The sequence below is a fragment of the Lepidochelys kempii genome, chromosome 3, assembly GCF_965140285.1.
Source record: "Lepidochelys kempii isolate rLepKem1 chromosome 3, rLepKem1.hap1, whole genome shotgun sequence".
NCBI classification, from domain to species: domain Eukaryota; kingdom Metazoa; phylum Chordata; order Testudines; family Cheloniidae; genus Lepidochelys; species Lepidochelys kempii.
Window position 1 is genome coordinate 154,835,334 of NC_136382.1, and position 27,156 is coordinate 154,862,489.

Genomic DNA, 27,156 nt, shown 5'->3' on the forward strand with positions numbered 1-27,156 from the left:
TGTGTGCCTGCGTATGCCGGGGCATTTCAGCCCCATTAAAAGAAAGAATGGAAAAAGATCTTCTGGGCTAAATTTTTTTAATCCTTTGCAGTAGCAAAGAAAGTTTATTGACCGCATCATGCCAGCTCCAAAAGGCAGAGACTGTGTGGCAGCCAGGCATGGCAGGGAATGGGGCTGCCACTTGTCCAAGCTCGTTGCTATGGCACTATGCGGCACCATCACGCTGTGATGTAATGCTGGGAAGTGATAGCCAGACACCTGCCCATAATGATTTTCTTTTAAAACTCCACCTGTTTAGGTTAGACTGAGAGGCCAGGCCAGAGTCCTCTGGTTATCTACAGGACCGGTAAGGTGTGAGAAGCAGCAGGGCAAGCTTCCCCCATACACTATACTTCATAAATGTGTATCAGTCCTGAACCAGGGGCACCATACCTCCAGAGGAGAGAGGGGAATTCAGACTCAAAGTCCATTATTTGTATTCTTGTAGCATCTCGGAGCTCCCCCCATCAGGGCCCAGGACCCTGTTGTGCTAGACATTGTTGTGACAAAGCTCTGTCCTTGTCTCCGTGGGTACTGTGTTTCCTGGCAGATTTCGCTGGCCTCAGAGGCTCACTGTGACCCTCCACGTAGCCCTTGTCTCTCTAGAGGCAAGGGTCACAGCCTACTGAGCCATTTTCATCATAAGCCAGAAAAGGAGGTGAGGAGAAGCTACCCTCCCTTGCACAGTCTCTGTTGTCTCCCAGTCTCAGTGGTAAATCAGGGGGACAAAGGGGGGAGCCCGGGCCCACCCTCCACTCTGGGCTTCAGCCCAGAGACCCTAATAGTATCAGCTATGGTAGCTGACTTTTTAGAAACAGGACGCGTACAATTCCCTGGGCTGCTTCCCCACAGCAGGCTCTACTTCCTCAAGCTTCTTCCTTGTGCCTGATATGGTTTGTACCACTCAGTTTCTCCAACAGTGCAACTTCCGCCTACAGCTCCTGACACGCGTGCCCACCTGACTAACTGAGCAGTTTTTAACTAGTTTCAGCCAGCCCGATTGGCTTCAGGTGTCCCAATCAACCTAGCTGTCCTCCCTGCCTTCTGGAAAGATCTTAATTGCCCCCAGGTGCCTTAATTGACCTGGAGCAGCTGCCATTTGCTTATTCTGGTAACAGGGATTTGTTTAGCCTGTGGCTAATATATCTGTCTCCCGTTACTTTACTTTAGTCATCTGGCCTTGCCCCATCACATAGTATAAACACAGAATAAACAGATAGTCCCTGCCCCAGATAGCTTAACTAGCCAGTCCTTGGCCTCTCTTCAGAGACTGCCAGGGAGTGGCCAATTGTGTCAATTTCTTTGGACACTGGGAACAGGACTGAGACTCACCATCTCATTTCACAGAGACCCAAGCAACTGTCTGGATCCACTTTGTGTCACTATTCAACCTAGACTGGGTTTGACATAGAAGCGAAGGACTCAACATCCCACCTCTGCCTCTAAACCATGCAGTCCCCACTCCACCAAAACAAACAGGCTCCTTCTTGCTCAGCCCCACATCTTTGCTCCCTGCCTGTCTGAGTCCTACCTGCCAACTTCCAGCACCCACTGCTGGCCGTGCAGACCCAGTACAGCCAGGGGAAAGCAAGCCAGCTTATTTTCCTCCTTGCATCAAACAAAAGCATCAGCTACATTCTGCTGGCTGAATGTGTATTAGTAAAGATAATGAACAAGGCAGAAGGAACAGCTTGATGTTCAAAGCTCAGGTGGCATCTGCAACTCCTGGCCATTTTTATTACTACTCATTATTACTACACCAGTATCCAGAGACCAGGGCTTCATTGCACCAAGTGCTATACAAGCATATCATATCAAAAGAGACAGTCTCTGCCCTGAAGAGCATGCGATCTAAAGAGTCAAGTCAGACAAAGAAAGGGTTATTAGGTTATTCCCATTTTATGGATGGGGAATTGAGGCACTGGAAAATTACATGATTTGCCCAAGGTCAAACAGGAAGTCTGTGGCAGAGCAGGAACAGAAATCCGATCTCCAAAGTCCCAGCCAAGTGTCTTAATCCACAAGATCATTGATTTAGCTGAAGCAAAGTGAATCTGAAATGAGTGGGGGAAACTAAGGCCTGGTCTACATTTAAAAGTCAGGTTGACAGTTACAGCACTCAGGCACATGAAAAATAAATACCCTTGAGCACCATAGCTATGTCAACCTAAACTCCATTGTATACACTGTTAGGCTTATAGAAGAATGCTTCTGTCAATGTAGGTACTGCCGCTCATGGAGGTGGAATTCCTACAGTGATGGAAAATCCCTTTCCATTGCTGTAGGAAGTGTATGGTGCCGTAACTGAGTCGCTGTAGTGTAGACATGGCCTCAACAGTCCACTCAATCATGTTACTTCTATACGGATTTTTCTGGCAGTAGCCACCCTTCATTGGTGCTTTTAGACCAATCCTCAGAACACAAGGGAGTTCCCCTGGACCTGGGTCTGTCCTGCAGAACTGGGCATAAGTAGCAACCAACGAGGGCATAAATTAGAGGCCAGACAGCCCTTCTGAGCTGTGATCATGAAGCTCTAAGTCTGCAAGTGTTTGGTTAGCTTATGTTCAATATTTTTAAAAATAAATTTGTGAAAAAATTCAAAATTGTTTCCATTTCGCAGGTGTCAAGATGGACTGACCCATTTTATTCCTCCCCACCCCTTTTTTTTTAAATCAAAACCATTATTGAAGTTTTTCATTTACCAAAACCTGGGGTTTCTGAAAATGAAAAGCGTCAATAATGTTCTCAATCAAATTTTCTTTGAAGAGAGTCACAAAAAAATTCTAAAACGGCAACTTGCAAAATATTTCATTAAAAAAACAAAAACATCACGTTCAAAATAATTCCGGCCTACTCTCCTCCTCCAGTTCTCATGCTGTGATCCGAGCGGAGAGGAACTACTGTGGAAAAGGCCTGTCCAGTGGAACTTCCATCCTCACTGGCAGCAGGAAGAAGCTTGTTTCTGCAAGATTCCCCAGCTCCACTTCACGGGTTCTGAAAAGCCTCAGCAGTTTGGGAAGCTGAATCAAAGGAGCCTCCAACCCTTTTGAAGTTCACCCTTTGCCAGCGCACACTCGTAATCATGGTGCTGCGCAGTGACCATGGGAAGAACCAATTCATGCCCCTGACTCTGAGATTAGAGACATGTGTCAGGTCCCAAGAAAGGGTCCCAGTCCCTCCAACCATACACACACACCCCTCCCGAAACGGACGCATTTTGCTCAGCTGAGCACTGGCTCTTCTGTTTTTTCTTCTCTAACTATGCAGGGCCCTTATCTGTGCTCCTTGCCCAGCTAACACTTCTGTAGGCATCAGTGGAAGTTTTGGGTGCACCAGGAGTACAGAATTGGGCCCTCTGAATGTTCTGTCATTAACTGCTCATTGAGCAGGGCAGAGAGGTGGGCGGATGGGGGTAATGTGCTGAAATCACGAGGCTGGGCATTATGCATTCATGGAGCACATGATGCCAGCCATGATAGAGAGGGACAGCTATTGTGATAGGGGTGATGATGTCTTGGAGACAATGGAAAAAGGGGCCCTTTGTTCTGTATTTTTTTTAAAGATACAGAACAAATTTGATCTTTCTTTTAGAGGGACCCTCACACAAGTTGAAAAGGGGCCTTGTTAACAAGGCTAAATTCAGTACACCAAGGCAAAAAACAGAGCAGGAAAAGTCTGAGTTAGAGGCCTGAAGGCAGGAAATTCAGAATTAAAATAAGAGGCTCTGTCCTTAACCTACTGCACTCCACTAGGGTCACCAGATGTCCAGAGGCATATGACACCCATTTTCCACCTGGTGGGATTTTAAAAACTTGACACTACATCAGTGTAGGAAGAAAAGCAAATAATAAAGTGAGAGTTCAGATACTCAACACTGGAATAATATTCTAGTGAAAGAGACAGATCAAACAGGCATGAAACAGAACAGCCAGTCCTTCCAGAAGCAGGACATCTATCCAGCCCATAAATACCAAGTTTATTTATACTCAATAAGAGTCAGTGCAAGATCCAGTGATTTATATGTCTTGATCCTGCTACATTGTGAAATCAGGAGCAATGCCATTTAAGTCAATAGTTACACCTGAGTAAAACCCATACGAGTCAGTGAAAAAGTAGGCTCAAGAGTCCAAAACATTTAGAAAGGGATCCAACATTGTCTGATTTACAGAACTACATTTATTCATACAATGAGACTTAAAAACAAGACTGGGCTACCAACAATCCCTGCCTCTGAATAACTGAGCGTTGTGGGTGAACCTAAGACCTGGAAATAGTAGCTATAACTCCACTGAAGTCAACCGACTTGAATCTGGCTCTCTATAGCACAATGAACTGGCTAGCGTGGCTTTGTCCCCTCCGCCCTCTTAATGGATGGAAATCAGGACTGCTCAACTGTGTCACACAGAGTCAATACAGCTAATGGAGCCTTTACCTCAAACAAGAAGTCCTAGCTGGCCACGGATCTAAAATTCTAGAGAGGAGAAGAGGGATGGACTGATGATGCAACTGGCCTGGTTGCCGCTGAGGTAGGGGTAGTAACTCTGTACATTGCTTGACTTCATGTGAAGTTAGATTTATCAGCCTGTAATTGCCAGGATCGCCCCTGGAGCCATTTTTAAAAATTGGCATCACATTAGCTATCCTCCAGTCATCTGGTACAGAAGGTGATTTAAGTGATAGATTACATACCACAGTTAGTATTTCTTCAATTTCATATTTGAGTTCCTTCGGAACTCTTGGGTGAACACCATCTTGTCCTGGTGACGTTACTGTTTAATTTATCAATTTGTTCCAAAATCTTCTCCACTGACACCTTAATCAGGGACAGTTCCTCAGATCTGTCACTTAAAAAGATGGCTCTGGTGTGGAGATCTCCCTCACACCCTCTGCAGTGAAGACCAATGCAAAGAATTTATTTAGCTTCTCCGCAATGGCCTTGTCTTCCTTAAGTGCTCCTTTTGCATCTTAATCATCCAGTGGCCCCACTGGTTGTTTGTTAAGCTTCCTGCTTCTGGAAGTACTTAACAAATTTTTTGCTTAGTTTTTGAGTCTTTTGCTAGTTGCGCCTCAAATTCTTTTTTGGCCTGCCTAATTATATGTTTACACTTGACTTGCCAAAGTTTATGCTCCTTTCTATTTTCCTCAGTAGGATTTGACTTCCAATTTTTAAAGGATGCCTTTTCGCCTCTAACCGCTTCTTTTACTCTGTTGTTTAGCCATGGTGTCATTTTTGGTCCTCTTTTTAATTTGGGGTATACAATTCATTTGAGCTTCTATTATGGTGTTTTTTTAAAAGTTTCCATGAAGCTAGCAGGCATTTCACTCTTGTGACTGTTCCTTTTAATTTCCATGTAACTAGCCTTTTCATTTTTTTGCAGTTCCCCTTTCTGAAGTTAGATGCTGCTGTGGTGGTGTTCTTTGGTGTTTCCCTCCTGCCCCCACAAGGATGTTAAATGTAATTATATTATGGTCGCTATTACCAAGCGGGGTTCAGTTATAATCGCCTGTTAGACCAGATCCCTGTGCTCCATTGAGGACTAAATCAAGCATTGCCTCTCCCCTGTGAATTGCTGACTTTTCCTGTGTGAAGCTGACTTACCTGCTGCATTTTTTCCAGGTCAAGGCTGGGTCTGCTGACTTTGTCCCCGTAGCCTTGCCGGTGTCTCTTACAAGGCATGACTTGCTCAAAGCCGGCCCCAACACTTGTGAATATCAGAGGCCTGGAGGCTGGGTTCCGCACCAGGGGCTGGAGTCTCTTAGGAGGGGAGGCACTGAACAGCACGGGGCTGGGGCTAGCATGCAGACCATCGGCTTGTTCCACTACGGGCCGGAAGGACATGCCACACAAGTTCTTCACTTCCTCGTCACTGGAGGACGTGTTGTTGCTGTCACCGCAGCAAGAAAGCCTGCTGACCTGAGACCACTTCCGCTTCTCGGTGGCAAACTCTCGGTTGATGCGCTCCAATTCCTCTTCTGAGCTGTGGCGATCCAGGCTAGCATGGAAAAGGGCCCGGACCTTACAGCATTGATTCTCCTGGTTCTGGAGCTGATTGGTCGCAAGAGGGGTCAGTGCGCAATTCCGTCTTCTCTCTGAGGGAGGGAGGAGAAATGTGAGTGGTAGAACAGGTCTGAATCACACCTGCTATACAATCAGGCCCATTAGCTTCTGATCACCCCTCCTTGCTCCTCCAAATAATCGCCTCAATTGCTCGTTAGCATATGGCTGGAAGTCCACAGATCAGCTCAACTTTAAGCTGGCTCACTGGACCCCAGCCGGAGAACCACCAGTTGGACACAGACTGTACAGCAAGCGTATTGACACACCAGTTATTTCAGCACCTGAATCTATTAAAAAGCTGGGTCCCTATATAATGTGCTGGTTTTGTGTGTGTGAACAAGTGGATGACGTTGCCTTCCAGTGGCTGACTCTGTGAGATGATATGGGACTTAAAAGTAGTGTTATTTAAAGGAATTTTCCTGAGATTCTAACAGCTGAAGTGGTGTTTTTGAGCTACGTATGTACTACCAACCCCCCTCCAATTATTAAAGTTGCGGAACACTTCATTATTAGATCCTGTTTTCAGTGGCTTATAACTTTGCCAAACATTAACCATTTGTGCTAAAATTTTCTATGCCAGGCGTCGACCTCAGGCTGAATGTTTCCAGAAAACTTCAGCCACAATGGTCAACTGGTTTCCAAGAACAAGGCTAGGGAAAAACACATTTGTTTTGCCAGTGTTAAAAAAATTCTGCTGACCTTTTCTTTGAGAAGCTCTAGTGCCCTCGCACAGCAGGGAGTTAAAATTTGGCATGGGGAGCCCTTTATGTCAGGCATGTGCCTTTTGCCCTCCCCATAAAAATCCACCCAGATTTGCACACTCCCTCCCCCAAAAAAATGAATTCACAGAAGCTCAGCAGAGGCTTGCTAGAGTTTTGCAGCTAAATTCTCCAGAGATTTCATTGCACTGGGCCTGCTCCAGTTGAAGGCTGAGCAAGACTTCCCCTGCACTTCCAGCTGCTGTGGACCATGCCCTGGAGCTGAGAGCTCTCAATGACTCCCCTGCTGGGTCCAGACAGTGTGGAGATGGATGTTGCTTGTTCAAATGCAGAGCGGCCAAGAGCCAGACCTCAGAGTTGGGGAGCAGAAAGGAGTGAGGACAAGGAGTCTGGGAGAAGTGGAGACTGGTACTATTTGGGCAAGAAGACTGGGAGTTTCTGGGAGAAGAAACTGGGAATGGTTGGGCAAGAAGATTGATACATGGAGCCGGCAGAAGGAAAAGCGTGGGGAAGGAGATGGGGTGCAGGGAGCGGGACAAGCAGTCTGGAGGGATGACACTAAGACTTGCTGGACAGCCAGACTTGGAGGGGATGAGAAGCCAGGGGACTGGAGAGAGGGATTGGCTAGGTGAGGAGAATGGGGTGGGACAAGGAGCCAGAGCGGGGAAGAGACAGGACTGTATGGGGTAGAAGGGGTCAAGTTTGGGAGGAAATGGGCAGAAGAGTCTGGAATCCTTTCTAGAGCCTGGAATGGAACCCAAGATTCCTGAGTCTCACATTCCTCTTCTGTCAGCAAATATCTATGAAACCCACTGGCCACATGTCTCATCCCCCTCTCACGCTGGTCCACAGAGGGGACGGCAACTTGCTACAGCTGCTACCCGTTACTTTGTTAGCCCATGTGGCAGTGGTCTCACTGGTGGATCTCAAGGTTCCGCCCGGCTGCTGACCCACGTGGGTGTTAATCTGATGCCACATGATGGAATTTCTGTTTTCTCCGTTTCTTTTTAGAAAACCTATGAAATGGCACCCCCAAAACAACTTAAGTTAAAAGAACCATATGAAGGGTTGCAAAGCCAAGCTCGCAAAAGTCAAGCAGCACCAGAAGTAAGGTTGCCTGTGTTTCTTTAAGTCGGCCCCCTTGGTGTGTGCCTTATGAGATGGTCTCAATGACATGAGCATACACTATTTTTTCCACAGGACCCTGCCTCATTCAGTGCACAGGATCGACCATGCTCTGGAGATGAATCATGATTGCGTAGCGAAGGAGAGGAAGACTGTGGCCTATACAACTCCTGCCTCATATGTGGAGTGCAGGTCCAGTCACTTCAACAGAATCAGGTGTGCAGTGACCGAGGCAGGGGATTATGCAAAGAGAAGGAGTGAACTCATGATGTAGGCAGTTGAATGCCATTCTAGAGAATTGGATTCTATCCCTGCTTTTGCCATAGAGTTCTTACGTGGTGCTGGGCAAAACACTTCAACCAAACTTTTCACAGGTGGCCATGAATTGTGTGTTCCTCATCTTCTGGGTGCCTGACCTGAAAACCTGGGATCTCATCTGCAGAAGTGAGTGATCATCACAGCTGCAATTGAAGTTAATGGGAGCTGTGCTTTGGACATAGAAAGTGCTATCCAATGATAAGTTCGCTGAAAAATCAAGTATTATGTATCTCAAATGGGGCACAGGTGTGTTGGGAAAATAAATTCATTACTCTTTGTGAAGCACTCTGATACTGTTGTGATGAGCACCATAGAAAAACCAAGGAGGAAATGAATCATGTGTCTTCACAGCAAGGTTTGAAGAGTGTGCAGTAAATAATGAACACTCAACAATGATGAGAAACCAAAATATTGAAGAGCTCTCCTTCAGTGAGCATTGTACATTCTGGGCACTCAGTGAGCAATGGGTCCTGTGGAAAGAAAACAGTATGTGCTCATGTAGTTAAAAACTGTCTCATAATGCATACCCCCAAGGGGACTGATTTAATGTAGCACATGCAATCTTACTTCTAGCACTTCCTATCTTCTGAGAGCTAGACTTGGCAACATTAATCATGTTCTTTTAACGTACTTTTTTGTGAGTAACATGATATTATATAAAAACTAGGTCTGTTATCTGAAACTTATGAAGAGAAAGCATTGTCCAGTAGATAGGGCTCTGGATTGGAAGACAGAAGACTGGGTTCTAAGCTCTGCCATTGACCTGCCCTGAGACCTTCTCCTCCCTGAGCTACTGTTTCCCTGCCCTTAACAGGAGGTTAATGATACTTAGGGCTTGTCTCCACAAGGACTCTCAATTGAATTAACTAAAGGTGTAAAGTTAAAGTGCATGAACCCCACCCTGCCACGTGGATAGCCTCATTCAGAAGTAAAGAGGAATTAGTTCACTTTTTCTTCACTCCTTTTAAAGGAGGATTAAGAGCTTTGTCTACACTTGAAATCCTACAGTACACAGCCACACCACTGCAACTGCGCCACTGTGCACTTCAGTGTAGACACTACCAATGCCGACGGGAGAGGTTTTCCCATTGCTGTCATTATTCCACCTCCCCGAGAGGCAGTAGGTAGGTCCCTGTGCAGACAAACCCTTAGAGAACAGCTTACAGAACTGCGGCCTTGGTCCTGCAAACACTTGCACAATTTCATTGATGTGAGTAGTCCCATTGACTTTAAGGCTGCTTTGTCTTACTCCAGGGACTGAGAAGGTCTATGCATGGTCTCAGAATCTGTGGGTGCAAGACTGGCTTAAAGCCACTCGAACAGAACAACTGAAATTAGTCCAATTGTGTACTTGTACACTGGCTGGGACCTGTTCATGTACAGGGAGCTTAAAAAGAATCCTTTCTATTGATACCCTTGTGAGCTGCTGTTTACAACCCCTGCTGATTCCAGCAGTCCCATAGGGCTTCCTGAGCAAAGGTTGTCAAGCTAAGGAGGATGTGCATGGAGATGGGAGCATACGCAAAGCATCCACTAGGGAGATGCGGGCAGGACAGTAGAACTGGCTGTGGTGCAGGAGGGATAATATGAACTGGAAGGCAGGTCTCCTTCAGGGCAGAGGGTCAAGGCAAAATGCACTTCCACCATGGCAGCCCTGATTTATCTTCTTGATTCCCTTGTCCCTTTACCTCTGTCGATCTGAGCAAGCTCCTGGTTCTCTCCCTCAGAGTCGTCACTGTCCTCCTCATCACTTGGGGGATAGGAGATCTAGGCAACAAGTCAGAAAGGGAAGGTTTCATTGTTGGTATTAAACATCTGATGCCCCCTGCACCGCTGCTGCCCACACCCACTTCCCCAACTTCTCCCACTCATACCCTACACCCACTCACCCCCATGAACCACAATCACGCTGCCACCATACAGACACTCTGCGTAAACATCCTCCTTTCTTCCCAACCTCAACTCCACCCCCACCCACAAGTACCCAGCTACCGAAACCCAGTACAAATGCACACCACCTGCTTCCACCTCACCTCCCCATGTTCCCGTAACACAAACACATCTCCTCCTCCCAATCCCCCCAAACACACACACCCTGTAACCACCACAACCTGTCTCCACATCCACCCCACATGTACGCCCACTTCCCCAACTCCTCCCCACCAACACAGACACCATGCTGCTACCAACTCCCCCCCCAAACACACACACATCCTGTCAACAACCACACCATCTTACAAACCACACACATGGCCCTACACCAATCACCCAACGTACGCACCCACCCTCTCCTTCTAGGAACACATGAACCACCTAAGAACATACATGCCATGCCACACTTTCTGGAAGAGTCCAGTGAAATTTACCAGGGATGATATAAATTAGATCCTATAGAAATGTCGTAGGGCTGTCTAAAATTTACTCTCAAAAGCCTATGGAATATGACAGAAAGATTCTTTCTATAGGCCTTTTAGAACCACCTCCCAAAATTTTATAACAAATTAAATCCTATAGGACAGATGAAAAAGATCTTTAGAAAGGTTCTCATTTGCTATTATGCTCTATAACAGTGGTTCTCAAAGCCAGTCCGCTGTCTGTTCAGGGAAAGCCCCTGGCAGGCTGGGCTGGTTTGTCTACCTGCCGCGTCCGCAGGTTCGGCCGATTGCGGCTCCCACTGGCCGCAGTTCACCACTCCAACCCAATGGGGGCTGCGGGAAGGGTGGCCAGCACGTCCCTTGGCCCGCACCACTTCCCGCAGCCCCCATTGGCCTGGAGCGGCGAACTGCGGGCAGTGGGAGCCGTGATCGGCCGAACCTGCGGACGCGGCAGGTAAACAAACCAGTCCGGCCCGCCAGGGGCTTTCCCTGAACAAGCAGTGGACTGGCTTTGAGAACCACTGGTCTATAGACTCTTCCATAAAGGACCTTACACTTGGCCATGCAGCATATACACCTTTTTCTCCAAAGCCAAAACACCCACAATGCCCCTTTCCTACAGGCACACGTGCCATGCCACCACACGCCCACAAATGCACATGACCTGCCACCACTCAACCCACACAAACACCCCACCATTAGGCTTTCCCCACTAGCAGTGACTTGATTTAGCAGCCACTCTGACTGGTGCTAAATGTTCTAGGTATATTTGGAATAGACATTTCAAGCTGCTGACAATTCCAGATATACCTGGATTTGGACAACCAATGAGCCTGAACCAAAACCCCATATCCAAGCACCTACTAACATGAGGGGTATGGGTTTGTTTGGAATTTTTTAATCTAAATTTGGTGGCTGGCCCCTGTGCCTGAGATGGACTGAAGCAGAGCCCCGGATCAAATTGCCGCAGCTTGCGTCCCATTCTAGATAGAACACATCTGACATTCTGCTGAACATTCCACATATAGCTGGGGAAAACACACCTATTGTGTTGCCAAATGTGCTGATACGCCTATGGAGGCTGTGCCTGCAACACTGCTGAATGTGGCACACATCGGTATTACCATAGTGCTCAGACCTGATATCCAGCTAGCCCGTATCCCATCTCTGCTAGTGGCCAGCACCAGATGTTTCAGAAGAAGATGCAAGAATCCCAAGAAAGCCCACGTAATGGACAATTTTGGAATAAACTGCCTGTAGAATTTTCTTTGTAATCCCAGGCAATTAGTGGTTGCCCAAAGCATACAATTTTCTATCTCCCATACATTTTTAATCATGCCTAAAATAACTGCATGTTCCTATTATTCATCTAATTATCAACATCTTTTTCTGAATCCTGCTAGACTCTTGGCCCTCAACAGTATCCTGTGGCAATGAGTCTCACAGGTTAATTATGAGTTGTGTATGGGGGAGGGGGAGAAAAGATCCTTCCTTTAAAAGTTTTTAATAGGCTGCCTTTTAAATTGCATGGTGATCCAGTTAGAATGCACACATGATGTTGATACACATCCATCTTCTCATACTCCACTGGTCCCCAGGAAATATCACAGGAGTGACACAGCCCAACAGGTTCACGCAGGACTAGCAGTGAAGAAGAAAATTCACTTCACTGGGGCCATATGTGGAAAAAACAAATAAGAGGAGTGGAGAAGGTCTACAGCTGGCACCCAACACAGGCACGGCAGCTGTATCAACCCAACCACCATCCTGCAGTCTGATGTAAGTGGACATTGGCAAGTATTCCCTACATCCCTTCACATTTGCTTCTCACCCTCCTGTATTTGCAATGCCCTGCTAGAAACTGGAAGTTATTTTCCTTCCTGGGCGGTTTGATAATTTCCCACTACTACTTGTCAAACCATAAAACTGCAGGAGCTGGATTTTCGTGAGCTTGGCATGCTGCTGAAGTTAATGCGGTTGCTTGTTTCTCCACAGCAGCTAAGATTATATTGTGCGCGTGCATGCCATGGAGTATGAAGTCCTCCAATTGTCCACAGAGCTGATACAATATGTTGCTATTATTTGTATTACAGCAGGGCCCAGAGGCTCCAACTGAGACTGAAGCCCCACTGTGGGACACGCTATACAAACACACAGTGGGCTTCTCTTCAATGCAGAGTTAACAACTTGCAACTCGATTGCTGGCCCTAACTTGAGTTCTGTCCACACACACTGAACTCAGTTGTGGTTGCTGTTAACTCAAGCTGGCTGGCTTAGCAAGGGGGATAGGCTAAAACTTGTCAGCTGCTAACATGTCCACTCTGCAATATGGAAGCAGGTTACCTCCTCGAGCATCGCTACTCCTCCAGTGCCTTCCCACAATGCCCCATGTGCCCAGAAAGGGCAGACAAGTTCTCCCACAATGCCCTGGGAAAGAATACACAGAGCGGCTCAGCTTACTGTAGTGCTAAGAAGCATGGGATATGTCGGGTTGCCAACTTTGGTTGGTTGAATTCCTGGAGATTTCATCATATGACATTATCTTTAATTAAAGATTGGTCTTTATTTCCTGGAGACTCCAGGACAATCCTTGAGGGCTGGCAACCCTAGGGACATGCCCTCAGAAGTCTCAGCATGCCACTCACCGTGGCAGCTGGAGTGTCATTTCACGTTATGACTGCTCTCGCTCAAGCTGAGTAACTCCAGTGGAGATAACGAGTTAACACTTCAGTGAAGGCATGCCCAGCAAGAGATGGTCCCTACCCCAAAGAGCGTACTCTGTGCTTTTAACGATGATTAGAATGGAAAAACTGAGCCCGTGGCAGTAATACCACGGGAGTGCCCATAAGTGTTCCCATACTCTGGTACAGAGAGCAGAGTGATATAAATGCCCACATGGATAGATGTGGCTTCTAGCATCCGTATAACTATTTATCATACTGAGACAAATAGGTTTTTAGCACTAGCCACGCGACAATAAGCTATGCTCCGTTCTACCTCACATGGCATTCACAAAACCACCAAGTGAGGTCTAATTCCAGAATCACAGCAATTAGAGATGGAAAATACCTACTGTCATAAATATAAAGGGAAGGGTAACAACCTTCCTGTATACAGTACTATAAAATCCCTCCTGGCCAGAGGCACAAAATCCTTTCACCTGTGAAGGGTTAAGAAGGAAGAAGCTCAGGTAACCTGGCTGGCACCTGACCAAAAGGACCAATAAGTGGACAAGATACTTTCAAATCTGGGGTTGGGGGGTTTAAGGTTTTGGTCTGTCTGTTCTGTGTGCTTGCCGGACACAGATCAAGGAAGCAAGTAATCCAACTCCATTCGAATTAGTAAGTACTAGCAAGGGAATGTGTTAGCTTATTTTTGTTTTGGCTTGTGATTTTCTCTGTGCTGAGAGGAAAGTGTATTCCTGGTTTTCTTTCTGTAACTTTAAAGTTTGGCCCAGAGGGAAATCCTCTGTGGTTTTGAATCTGATTGCCCTGTAAGATTATCTTCCATTCTAATTTTACAGAGGTGCTTCTTTTACCTTGTTTCTTTTAGAATCTGATTGGGATTTTTTTTAGTGTCCTAAAAAACCTCAAGGTTGGTCTGTGCTCATCCTGTTTATTCTCAAGCCACCCCAGGAAAGGGGGTGTAGAGGCTTGGGGGGATATTAGAGGGGGGGAGTAGGAACTCCAAGTGGTCCGTTCCCTGATTCTTAGTTAAATCACTTGGTGGTGGCAGCGCACACTCCAAGGGCAAAGAATTTGTGCCTTGGGGAAGTTTTAACCTAAGCTGGTAGAAATAAGCTTAGGGGGTCTTTCATGCAGGTCCCCACATCTGTACCCTAGAGTTCAGAGTGGGGAGGGAACCCTGGCACCTACTAAGTCATCCTATCTCTCCCCCAGCACTTCCCTGGGGAAGCCATTGCACCATCCAACAGATCTTACCAGTAGAATATGTCACCTGATACTCAGTCCAGACTTTTCCTTTGTTCAATTACATCCCAATACTCTTATTATAGTTAGACCCCTAGAGACCACACTTAAGAGTTACTCTCCCTTTTTGGTCTTTCCACCTTACAACTATCTGCAGACAACTATCATGCATCTCCATAGTTGTTACTTAACCACGCTAAACCTGTGTGTGAAACTAGCAGGAATGGGGGTCTCCAGTTCACACACACACATACATCTGAATGTTCCCAAGCCACAGGTCATGGGGTGGAGCACGAGGGCCAAATGTGTATATAATGTCTGCATGCATGTGTGTAACCTGGGACAAATATATACCACCCTCGCTGGGCGTCTCCAAGAGGCAATACTTCCCCCTTTCGCAAGCACAGAGTCTGAGTGTAGCAAAGCCTTTTAATAACAGAGAGAAACAATGTGGCATTATGTTGGGGAAACACCACCAACAGGATTCGTAACACAACCCATGAGCAAAAAACCCACCCCAAGCAAATAGAGCCACCGTCCCACCCAGGCGAAGGGGGAAAGGACAATTCTTCTGCTACCAATGTGGTCAGGATGGACACAGTGTTACCAAGTGCCGTAATGAAGAAAATCCCTCCTTAGTGTATGGAAAGCTGAGGATCAGTTGGGAAAGATCCGGTAGCTGCCAGAGGGTCTGGGGACGGGGACCACCTGCAGGATTTGAAGATTCCCCCAGAAAAGACTGTCCAGGCGGGATTCCCACAGGACTGATAGGGCCTCAAGCAGAGGTCACGGTGAGCATTGAAGGGGTGGAGTGTAAAGCAGTGCTTGACACTGGATCTCAAGTGACTATTATATTTCAGTCATTCTACCAACAGATGCTTAGGCACCTGCCTATACAGCCACTGACTAGCCTTGGCCTATGTGGCCTCAGCATGGATGAATACCCCTACCAAGGGTATGTCATAGTGCACCTGGAATTCCCAGAGGAGGTGGCTGGGGTAAGAGAAGAGGTAGACACAGCTGCCTTAATATGCCCTGATCCTAAAGGGACCTGTGTCTGTGTCTATGCTGATAGGGACCAACTTCAGCCTCTTCAAGGTACTCGCGGATTACTGCAGAAGACGGGCTGGGGACCAGTACCTGAATACCTTGATGATCCATATGCTTTGTGCTGAAGCCTATAGCAAAATTGAGAGCACTAAAAGGGAGACATCTGAGCTACTGATTAGGGCACTGAAGTACGCGGGCACAACCCCCTTCGTAGTGCCTGCAAGGACGGAGCAAGAAGTGCTTGTCATGAGTACCTGGCTGAAAGGCAGTAAAGGGACGTTAGCAACGATAGAGCAGCCAGTGGGAGGAAAGCTCCTGGAAGGAGTGCTGGTCCCCAGTGGAGTCATAACCCTGCCTGCTGAAGCCCAAGACAAGGTGACTATACTGATAGCTAATGAAACGAGTCGTGCTGTTGTTGTGAAGCAAGGACAAAAGATAGCAGACCTCTTTGAGCCTGAGTCGATTGTAAAACCCCAGTGTGAAACTCAAGTTCCGGCAATAGACCCAGCAAAGTTTGACTTTGGAGATTCACCAGTGTCTGGAGAGTGGAAAGATCACCTGAGGAAGAAACTTTGTGAAAGATCCAAAGTATTCTCACTGCATGAGTGGGATGTGGGATGTGCAAAAGGTATAGAGCACAACATCAGACTACATGACTCTTGACCTTTCAGGGAGAGATCTAGGAAGATTGCTCTCTCTGAGATGGAAGATGTGCGACATCATCTTCAGGAGCTGGCTGCAAATGGCATCATTACAGAGTCCCGCAGCCCATACGCCTCACCCATTGTGGTGGTCCGTAAAAAGAATGGGAAAATCCGGATGTGTATTGACTACTGCACCCTAAACAGCCATACTGTGGTTGATCAGTACATTATGCCTCGAGTCCAAGATGCTTTAGACTGTTTGCTGGGAAGCCAGTGGTTCTCTGTGTCGGATCTTTGAAGTGGATACCAGATCCCTCTGGAAGAAGAAGATAAGGAGAAGACAGCCTTCATCTGCCCATTAGGGTTTTATCAGTTCAAACGCATGCCCCAAGGGATTTCTGGAGCACCTGCCACATTTCAACGTCTCATGGAGAAAGTTGTGGGAGACATGAATTTACTGCAAGTGTTGGTTTATTTGGATGACTTGATTGTGTTTGGAAGAACCTTAGAGGAGCATGAAGAAAGACTTCTTAAAGTGCTTGATAGGTTGGAGGATTATGATCTGAAGCTTTCAACTGACAAATGCCATTTCTGCAGAACCTCAGTAAAGTCTGTGGGTCACATCGTGTCCCAAGAAGGTGCGAGTACTGAACCCGATAAAATAGAAGCACTCACTACATGGCCATGTCCAAGTAACTACAGAGAACTCAAGACCTTTCTTGGATTTAGTGGCTACTACCGCAGATTTGTGAAAAACCATGCTACGATTGTAAAGCCTCTGAATGATCTTACCAGGGGATACCAGTCCAGCAAGAACAAATCTAAGAACAAGAATAAGGGGAGGTCCCCATAGCCTCCTGTGCAGCAACACTATGGCCCCTTCGAACCATTTGGGCCACGGTGGGATGAGAGATGTGAAAGGGCTTTTCAAGAAATCATTACTTGCCTAACTCATGCTCCAGTCCTAGTCTTTGCTGACCCAAGCAAACCGTTTATCCTGCATACTAATGCCAGTTTGGAGGGTCTGGGAGCAGTCCTGTACCAGGAAGTGGAAGGCAAACATAAACCCGTAGCCTTTGCCAGTCGAGGATTGTCTGATAGTGAAACTCGCTATCCCACCCACAAGCTGGAATTCTTGGCCTTGAAATGGGCCATCACTGAGAAATTTCAAGACTACTTGTATGGTGCTCAGTTCCAGGTGTGGACAGACAACAATCCGCTGACTTATCCACAAGTGCTAATCCACAAGTGCTAAGCTGGATGCTACAGGGCAGAGATGGGTGGCTGCCTTGGCTAGCTATGAGTTCAGCATTCAATACCGATCAGGGAGAAGCAATGTAGATGCAGATGCATTGTCCAGGCGTCCGCAGGCACCAGAAGTTGCTGTGATATCCACAGATGGAGTGAGAGCTATTTGCAGTGTGAGTTGCCGAGAGCCAGAGGCCCGTGAGAGCCTTCATGGATGTGTTGCAGAAGCTTTGGGCCTGCCCCCTGAATGCGTGCCTTCTGCTTCAGTGAACTATATTGCATTGGACCAATCTCCCTTGCCCATGCTCAATGCAGCTGACTGGCAAGAAGCCCAGCTGCAAGATATTGACATTCATGATACACTACTGGCCAAAAGGGAGGGGCGAAGCCCAGCTGCGGTTGTCCCATCTAACCCGGAGGGTAAACTACTATTGAGAGAATGGACCAAACTAAAACTGATCCAGGGAGTGCTACACCGAATGACCACCGACCTTTTACAAAAGTAACAAGCACAACTAGTGCTGCCAAAAGAGTACAGAGCCCTGGCCATGAGGGCCCTGCATGATGACTTTGGGCATTTAGGGATGGAGAGGACCCTGGAACTTATTCGTAGTAGGTTCTATTGGCCCCAGATGGCTGAAGATGTTCACAAGAAATGTGAGACTTGCGCTCGATGTGTTCAAAGGAAAACTCTGCCCACGAGGGCTGCATATCTCAAGAACATCACCAGCAACAAACCTTTGGAACTGGTATGCATTGATTTCTTGTCTTTAGAGGTAGACAGGAGGAATGTTGGGAACATTCTAGTAGTGACTGACCATTTTACACGGTATGCGCAGGCATATCCCACAGGTGATCAGAGGGCCACCGCCGTCGCTTGAGTATTCAGGGACAAATATTTCTCAGTCTATGGATTCCCAGCCCAGATACACTCGGATCAGGGGCGGGACTTTCAGAGTCACCTTCTGAAGGAGGTGCTGAGGATAGCGGGAATTAAAAAGTCTAGGACAACATCTTATCACCCACAAGGTGTTCCTCAGCCAGAGAGGTTCAATAGAACCCTGTTAGATATGTTGGGGACTTTGCAATCAGAATCAGAGCAGAAAACAACCTGGAGCCAACATGTCGCATTTCTGGTGCATGCCTACAACGCCACAAAGAACGATGCTACAGGAATCACCCCATATCTCTTGATGTTTGGGCGAGAACCAAGATTACCCATAGACTTGTGCTTTGGTGCATCAGAGGATGGAGATAGTTATGAAACTCATCAGCAATATGTATCCCAACTAAGGGAAAAGCTGCGGGATGCCTATCACTTAGCTTCATCTGCGGCTCGGAAGAACATAGACCGCAACAAACATCGATATGATGCTAGGGTACGTTTGCAGGAGCTCCAGCAGGGGACAGAGTCCTGCTGCGGAATTTGGGTATTGCTGGCAAACACAAGATAGCTGACAGATGGAAGGCAATACCTTACCTGGTGATGGAAAAACTGGGAGACCTGCCGGTCTACAAGATCAAACCTGAAGAGGGTCCAGGGCAAATAAAGACAGTGCATAGAAACCTTTTGCTCCCTGTGGGGGAATTGGTAGGCACCCCTTATGAGATGGACCACAACAGGGCAACCGGGCAGGATAAAGGTGCTAGACCAAAGCCACCATCCAACACGGACAGCGGGCCCCCTGCAGCTAACCTACCCCTATTCAGCACATCTGAGAGTGAGTCTGAGGAGGAAGACACAACCATGGTGTATCCTGGAATGGAGACAAGATTTCAGTCTCGATCAGCTGAACCAAGAGAGATCTCCCCCTCCTCCGCCCTAAACCCCATAGGAGAGGTATTTAGGCCTGTTACTGGCACCCCTGTGGCACCGATGGGACCCGCCTGTGATGATGCACACAGATTATTGGACAGTGGAGACATCCAGGGGGAGGGGGCCCTAGTCACGTTGGACCTTCCATGGTCAGAACTGGAAATGCAGGGACCTATACCAGTAGCCGAGGGATCCTCAAAGGAAACCTCTCCAACCGTTGCTCAAGAAGATGTCCTGCCTACCCCTGCAACAGAAATTCTCAATAGACGAGATAGGGTAATAAGACCAGTAAAACGGTTAACGGCTGGAACGGCTCATGGGACGGCTGGCAGAACAGAGCGGCTGGTGGAGTGGAGCAGTTTGTGGGATGTCTGGAGTAGCTCATGGGGCGGCTGGCAGAGCAGAGCAATTCGTGGGACGGCTGGGGGAGCGGAGTCCTATGGAGAGGTGGGGCAATCGGCTTTGGACCACGTAAGGTGCCCCCTAAACCCCTCCCATCTCCACCCAGGTTGGGAGGTAAAACTCTGCAGATAAACTTTTGAACTCTGGGACTGCACTGACCAGGGACAGACTTTTGGGGTGTTGGACTTTTGGGACTTTGGGTGATTTTGGGTTGCTGGACTCAAGAACCAAAGGGAAAGGACACACCCTAATTTGCTTGGGGTGGGTTGTTTGTTCATGGGTTGTGTTATGAATCCTGTTGGTGGTGTTTCCCCAACATAATGCCACATTGTTTCTCTGTTATTAAAAGGGTTTGCTACGCAAACTGCTCCGCAATACATCTTCAGGCTACCCCACTACTTAACACAACACTCAGTGATTTCAGCTTGTAATAGTAGAGCCTCAGTGCTGGTGCACCATTGGCCCAAAGTGAATTCAGCTCAACAGCCTATAACTAGATTCCTCATAGAATCAAAATTAGCTCTGATATTCCACAGTAGAGAGAGGAGGAAGTGCAATTAGCATGTAATACCCTCCCCATAGGGCCCATACCACCCAGTATTAATACCTATCCCCAACCTCTCTCCATTCACTGGGTTTTGGAACCCATGACCCTTGTCTAGTGAGTGCTGCTTAGTTGATGGTGAGTCCCTCCATCATAACAAAAGGCCAAGTACAGTTCCACTGTCCTTGATTCACATAATCAGGATAATAACAGTTTATTCCTGCCCCAATAACAGAGAAACTGGGGCTCCTACAGCAGCCAAAGTGACAATCTAGGCGGGGTGGGTGTGCCTATGCAAATGAGACCAGCCCCTGAAGTTCTTTTCCACAACCCACCATGACTCGCCACCAGATGTCAGGGTAGAGCTCATCCTGACTCTGCTTACATGTGAATGGCAGTTCATCGGCGCACATGTGAGACAATGCAAGCCAGTATATCTGGAAGCATGTCTGGGTGCAAGTATAGATGTGTGGCTGTTGTCTGTGCACGGGAGCACCAGGGAGTGAGAGCAAAGGTATGTGCTTTGGTGCATCCATGCAAGTGTTTGAACGAGTGGTTGTGTTCGCCTCTCGGTGCTAGCAACATTCATCTCTGCGCGCAAACGTGCGTGTGACAACATTGCTGAGCATGCATGACTGCGTTCAGGACAGAGAGGCTGGGAACGTATGCGACTGCACGACGCACACGTGTGCTGAATCAGAGATCTGCTCCTGCTGTTTCCAGGACTCCCCATGACGCACATATCATCTCAGGGGGAAGCTGGAGCTGTGTAAATACATTTATGAAACAAACCATCATCGTGGCTGGAAGGGCAGGGGATTAACTGCAAATCATCCTCAATCTCGCTCATTCACTCTCCCCCTTCAAGCTGGAAAACTCCTGCCTTTCCTCAAGCAGCAGCTTGTTCCATCCAAACTGGTGACATTAAGTGTCTGAGGCAGCTGGTCTCACCCCGGACACACCTAGGAAAGCAGGCCACTTCTCAAACGCTGGCTTCCTAGGATAGTTACCGCTGTGCTTCAGAATACAGAGCTCCTTGCTGCACGGGCTTAGCTCAGCCCTGACTCTCCAGAGAGCACCTCATCTACTACTAAATGAAGGCCCAGATCATGCGTGCCCTGTAGAGAGACTTAACTGAGCTAGTCTCAGTGGTTGCAGTGGGCAAAGACAAACCTGTCGGAGAGAGACAAAAGCCCCAGCCCTGTTGCTGATTACATAGCTGGGGAGAACTCATTCCTGCCCCCTCCCCCCTTGGATTTCAGACAAGGGGCTCGGATCAGCTCTCACTTCATTCAAAATGGTTTGCCCAACCATACTGCGGTGTCTCCAGCAGACTTTACAGTGATAGGCATCCTACAAACCCCACAGACAGACTGGGCCCCTGGTGCTGGCTCGCTTCCTTCCCCACTGCGAGGCTGAATTGAGAGACTGTTACAATTTGCTAAATATGTTCCCAGTATTCTTTTTACAGGTAAGCGGTGGCTGTAGTTTCCACTGAGATGTTACAGGCTCATGAATGGGAGGAGGCAGTCAGCATGATCGCGAAGAGGAGGAGAAGTGTCCACAAGAGCTGCATTCCGCCTTAAGAGATGGGCAGGCGCTGGGTCGGGCACTTAGAAGGGGGCCCACGGCGAGACGGAGCACGGGGTGAAAAGTACAGCCACCCTGGAGCCATAAAGCCTTCAAATTCCTCCTGGCCTGCTGGGCATTTTCTGCTGTGCAGGGTGAATGCCGCTGAATACCACCGAGGTCCTGCCGGCAAAGACAAGGCCTGCCCTTCCTGCCAGACAGCAGAAAGGTATGGGTCCAGTACTGTAGGGTTCCTATGCCTTGGAACGCCCAACCGCAGAGGTAACTAGTGAATTTGCAGGCGGTGAGGGGCAGGGGCGTTGTCTCCTCAAACCAATCATACGTTGTTAGCCTAAAGGGCCGGTAGAGTCTAGCAATTTATTGTGAGGAGGAGGAAAATTGTGTGATTCCCTGATTCTAGTCTTGCCTTTTTCAGTCAAACATCCCATCCCACATCTCACCCTCCAAGACAAGTATCTGGCCTCCAACAAGCTTCTTCCATAAGAAGACACACACACCCCGAATCCAGCCTGGAGCAAACACCCCTGCCACAGCCTCACCTTGGTCAGCAGTTAACCACACATGACACTGCCGCACAGTAAGTCTCTCTCCACTTTTGGGTCTCAAAGCTCATGGCTTTGCTGATGTGGTCAAAAGATTTCTGGGAGCAGCACAGGAGGGCACAGGGCCGGGCGGGGAGGGGGTTAGTGGAGGAAGGAACTTGCAGAAAGTTGCCGCACGCACTTAGCAGAGGGAATAAGTTAGGGAGAAGGGAAAGGGAAGTGAAGATTGGGAGGGAGTGATACCTATTCACAATAGTGTCCGCAGCTCGTGCAGCTACGGGTGGGGTGGGGGGATGGGTGCTGCCTACAGCGGTCCCATCCCCAGATCCATCCAAGGTCAGAGAGGAAGCTGAGGAAGCCGTAGGACTTTAAATGCACATGCCTCCCAATGGAAATGCGTTGTAAGGGGCAGCACAGATGTTTCAGGCAACCCAGATAAATCCCAGTTTAACCCTTTCGGGGCCAGTGGATCTAAGTGCCCCATCCCCTCGGGATGTACGTCATGCACATTGCATGCGTTTCACCGCCAAGGGAGCCAAGAGCGAAGGACCTTGCCGCTCAGGGTCAGACCTTGGCTTCACCTGCTCAAATGTCTCCTCAGTAAATCTCAGAGCTTGTTAGCAGTTCTGGTGCCCACAATCTCAGATCACGGGAGATGCTGCTGGCAGAAATCAGGACCACCCAGAAATGTGGCGTGACCCTGAGTGCTTTGGATCCTTTCGAACCAGGCAGCAGATTTTCCCCAGGTCCTCCCGTTTTGGAGAATTTGATCTTGCAGCACAAGAACCAGGCGGCAGGGCTTCCTCCCCATCACACACATGATCCGGTCCAGTGGTAACAGGCCAGCACACCTGAGCCTCTGCATGATTGTGTTACACGGCAATCCAGTGATGCCCCAAACAGAAACTGGGATTGCTTTTACCCTTGCAGGTTAGACTCATGCAATTCAAGATGAGTAGCAACCCAGCTAGCCAACCTGGTGGCCAATGCAATACACTGTGCATTGAGCCGGAGCCCTGTGCTCGTCTTCTCGCTCACTCAGGCTAGCAGAGGGCAGGGAAAGCTGTGGCACCGGAAAAAAAATTGCTCAGTCTCTGGATGAGAGGAGGCAAAAAGAGTGGGAGGGAGCTGCATTGCTCTACAGTGACCCCTGCAGGCTGATGGAGGAATGTCACCGACAGGTTTCCCAAGAGAGAACTGTCCAATCCGAACCAGCTGAAGTGGCCTCTGTTACCCAAAAATATATACACAGAAGGTGTTGATCTCTCGGTCTGTCAGCTGGGCTCACCCTCGCACGCACACATCTGGCAGCAGCACAGCTCCCTAAAAGCCACTGGCCATGGTGCCAACAGCAATATTAATTCTTAGTTGCCTCACTGTCTTGTTTATCTCCTCCAAATAACAAATCTGACTTTAGACAAACGTCTGGAACAAACACGTTGTTTCATATGTAATAGGTGAAAGGGCAAAGGAGGATTTCTTTTCCCCCCAGCTCAACTGCAGACCCTTTCCCACCAAATTGCTGTATCTGGCTGGCAGGCTGGCACTCCCATATCGAGAGAGGAAATTCCCCATTCAAAGGTCTCCTCTTCTACCTCATGCCCATGTACGCAACTGCAAGCTATGACCTCCAACACAGATAAGAGAAATCATCACTCAGACGAACCCACTCCAGCCTGAAAAGGACAGAGATGCCAAACTTGCTCTGGGACTTTTAAGGATGGGGGGAAAAAAATAAGGAGGAACTAGGAAGGTCGCTTGGACCAGCGACAAGGGCCAAATGTGCAAAGCCACACCCAGATAGAGGGCTTTGGGTAGCACCTTGAACGCTTGTGGTGCATTTTAGACACACTTCTGTGCATGTTTGCTGCTGCCTGGGATCCGGGAAGGGAACCCAGCTCAAAATGGACCATAAACCAGAGCAAGTGGACCAAACTATTTTCACTGAAATTCAAAAAGTAAATGAATAGTGTTACAATGAAGGTAAAGTATATTAGGATTTTTTTAATTTTTAGATTCAATAAACTCAAGGATTAGTAAATATAGGGACAAACCCTGAGGTCCCTTCTTGACCCACAGCTAAGGACATTTCTTTTTTAAAACTACAGGTTAGATCTTTATCAGATATAAATCAGTGTCATTTCACTGGCTTCTCACTTCTAGTTACACAAGGCTCACACTGTGTGATATTTTTCTTAAATCCCCAGTTTCTGAAGTCAAGAGATTATATGAAAATCTCAGCTTTCAGGTTTTTTGTTTATTTAAGTTTCTAGCCCTCGTGACTGAGGAGAAAAGCTGGCAAATGTGAGTCCTAAAAGTTCAAAACCCATAAGCACCCCCAAATTTGTTCAAGGTCTCATGATTTTTAAGCCAATTTCATGTCTTTTGGCAACCTCCTGAGTCATGATTTTGAATGGCTGTGGGTTGGCAATACTGTAATATGGATCAACTAAGGATCTCATTTTAACCTGCTGGTGTAATTTTAGGCCCCAGTTCCACTAGGTATTTAAGTATATGTTTAACTTTAAGCACATTAACAGTTCATTTTAAATCAGTAGGTGTACTTACATGCTTAAAATTAGGCACATTGCTTAAAAGTACCTTGCTAAATTGGGTCCTTAGTTATTGCTCGACTCCCCAAAAATGCTACATAAGATTGAAACTAACCAAAATAGCATAAAGCCGCGAACAGTGATGAGGAAAGGAAAATGTCTTCAGTTCAGATTTTTAAACGGAGCCTGACGATCTTAAGGGAATGAATTCTTTGTGATGGGAAGAACTAAACAGGCATGAGCAGCAAGCAGAAAGGGATGGGGGAAATAGCCTCCTAAGGAGACAGGGATGAAAATAAATTCCATTGAGCAAGACTTTCATCAGCTGAATGAGCAATCTGGTAGGAGGCCAGTGGATAGATGGAGCACACAACTGCAGCAGCAGCAGAAAAATCAGAAAGCCAATACTCTGCCCTGACGAATAATAATCATGAGCACTTATGCAGTGCTTTGTAAGGGAACCCATTCAGCATTAGTAATGAGCTAGATGGTAAATACTATTTTCCTCATCTTACAAATGGGGAAACAGAGAGAGAGAGGGGCCAAATTCAGACCTGGTAAATGGCTAGAGCGGTTAAGTGGCGTGCCCATGGCAATACAGAGTAATGAGTCAGAGCAGGGTCAGAAGTCCCTGTCTGCCAGTCCCATGTTTAGCCCACTCGACCAGTGGTTCACCTTTTTCATCCAGGGCTCAAAATCCGTCCATGGCTTCTTGTCAGGACCCATCGAAAGCCCAGAGGGTCATGGCAGAATCCCGTAGATGATTCTGGAGGCAGACACCGGGGGAAATAATTGAAGGAGTGAGGGGGCTGATGAGGAGACTTCTCTATTGATTAGACCAGAGGTGGGCAAACTACGGCCTGTGGGCCACATCTGGCCCGCAGGACCCTCCTGCCAAGCCCCTGAGCTCCTGGCCCAGGAGGCTCACCCCCGGCCCCTCCCCTGCTGTTCCTCCGTCCCCCGCAGCCTCAGCTTATTGCTCCGCCGGCACAATGCTCTGGGCGGCAGGGCTGCAAGCTCCTGGGGCAGCTCAGCTGCAGAGCCCAGCCTGACCCGGTGCTCTGTGCTGCACGGCGTGGCTGCCTGTCCTGGTGCAGCCGCACTGCCAGCCACCAGTGCTCCAGGCAGCACGGTAAGGGGGCAGGGAGCGGTGCGGGGGGTGAGGGTGAGGTTGGATAGAAGGCAGGGGAGTTCAGTGGATGATCAGGGGTCGAGGATGTGGATAGGGGCCAGGGTGGTCAGAGGGTGGGGAACAGGGGGGTTGAATGGGAGCAGGGGTCCCGGGGGGGACAGTCGGGAATGAGAGGAGGGGTTGGATGGGGCAGTGGGGGGCAGTTAGGGGCGGGGTGTTCAGGGACAGTCAGGGAGAAGGGGTGGTTGGATGAGGCAGGGGTCCTGGGGGGGCACAGTCAGGAAGAAGAGGGGGGTTGGATGGTGCAGGAGGTCCGGGGGTGGTCAGGGGACAGAGAGCAGGGGAGGGTGGATGGTGCAGAGTTCGCCGAGGGGCCATCAGAGGGCTAGAAGCAGGAGGGGTCAGATAGTGGGCGGGGGGCTGGGCCACACCTGGCTGTTTGGGGAGGCACAGCCTCCCCTAACCAGCCCTTGAATACAATTTCAGAAATTCGATGCGGCCCTCAGGCCAAAAAGTTTGCCCACCCCTGGACTAGACCATATTGCTCTATGCACTGAGCAGTCATGAGAGGCTGTTCTCTGTTACAATGAAACTCAGATGAGAGCAGCATTTGCCTGCCTTTCATGGGCTAAAAAGTAGACACCCTTCTCGTTCCCCTACCCAGAAAACAGTGCTTCACACCAGAACAGAATTAGTATTCCAGATACAGAGTCATTTCAATAATATTCTGGATTAAAATAATAAATGTGTTGATGTTACAGTAATTCAACAATTACTGTGTTGTCAATAAAGTTATTCACTGTTGTCATGGTGTCAACAAAAAGTGATTGGCTAGAACCTGTGATGGATGCATCAACGCTATGAATTTTTTGCCCCTTGGGCTAGGTATTTCAACCTGTCACTGATTATTTGCATTGCAGTAGCAAGTAGGCGCACCACTCAAGGCCCTCATTTGACAGGCATTGTATAGACACACAATGAACACACAGTCCCTGCCCCAAAGAGCTTGAAATCTAGGCTTAAAAACTAGACTCGTAAATTGCACCAACTACATGCATGCAGTGGTGCCAACA

The 27,156-nt window shown here is 48.0% G+C and overlaps 1 protein-coding gene across 2 annotated transcripts in view; it reads right to left on the reverse strand.

The window, feature by feature from the left end:
• Nucleotides 1-27,156, reverse strand: part of LOC140909402 (uncharacterized) — a 75,951-nt gene that overhangs the window by 43,738 nt on the left and 5,057 nt on the right. For both annotated transcript variants that reach the window (XM_073338592.1, XM_073338591.1), the window contains exons 2-3: nt 9,948-10,026; nt 5,639-6,129 (exon numbers count right to left, since the gene is read on the reverse strand). In XM_073338592.1, coding sequence (XP_073194693.1) covers nt 5,639-6,129; nt 9,948-10,026 — 570 coding nt within the window. The remainder of the gene's footprint in view (nt 1-5,638; nt 6,130-9,947; nt 10,027-27,156) is intronic.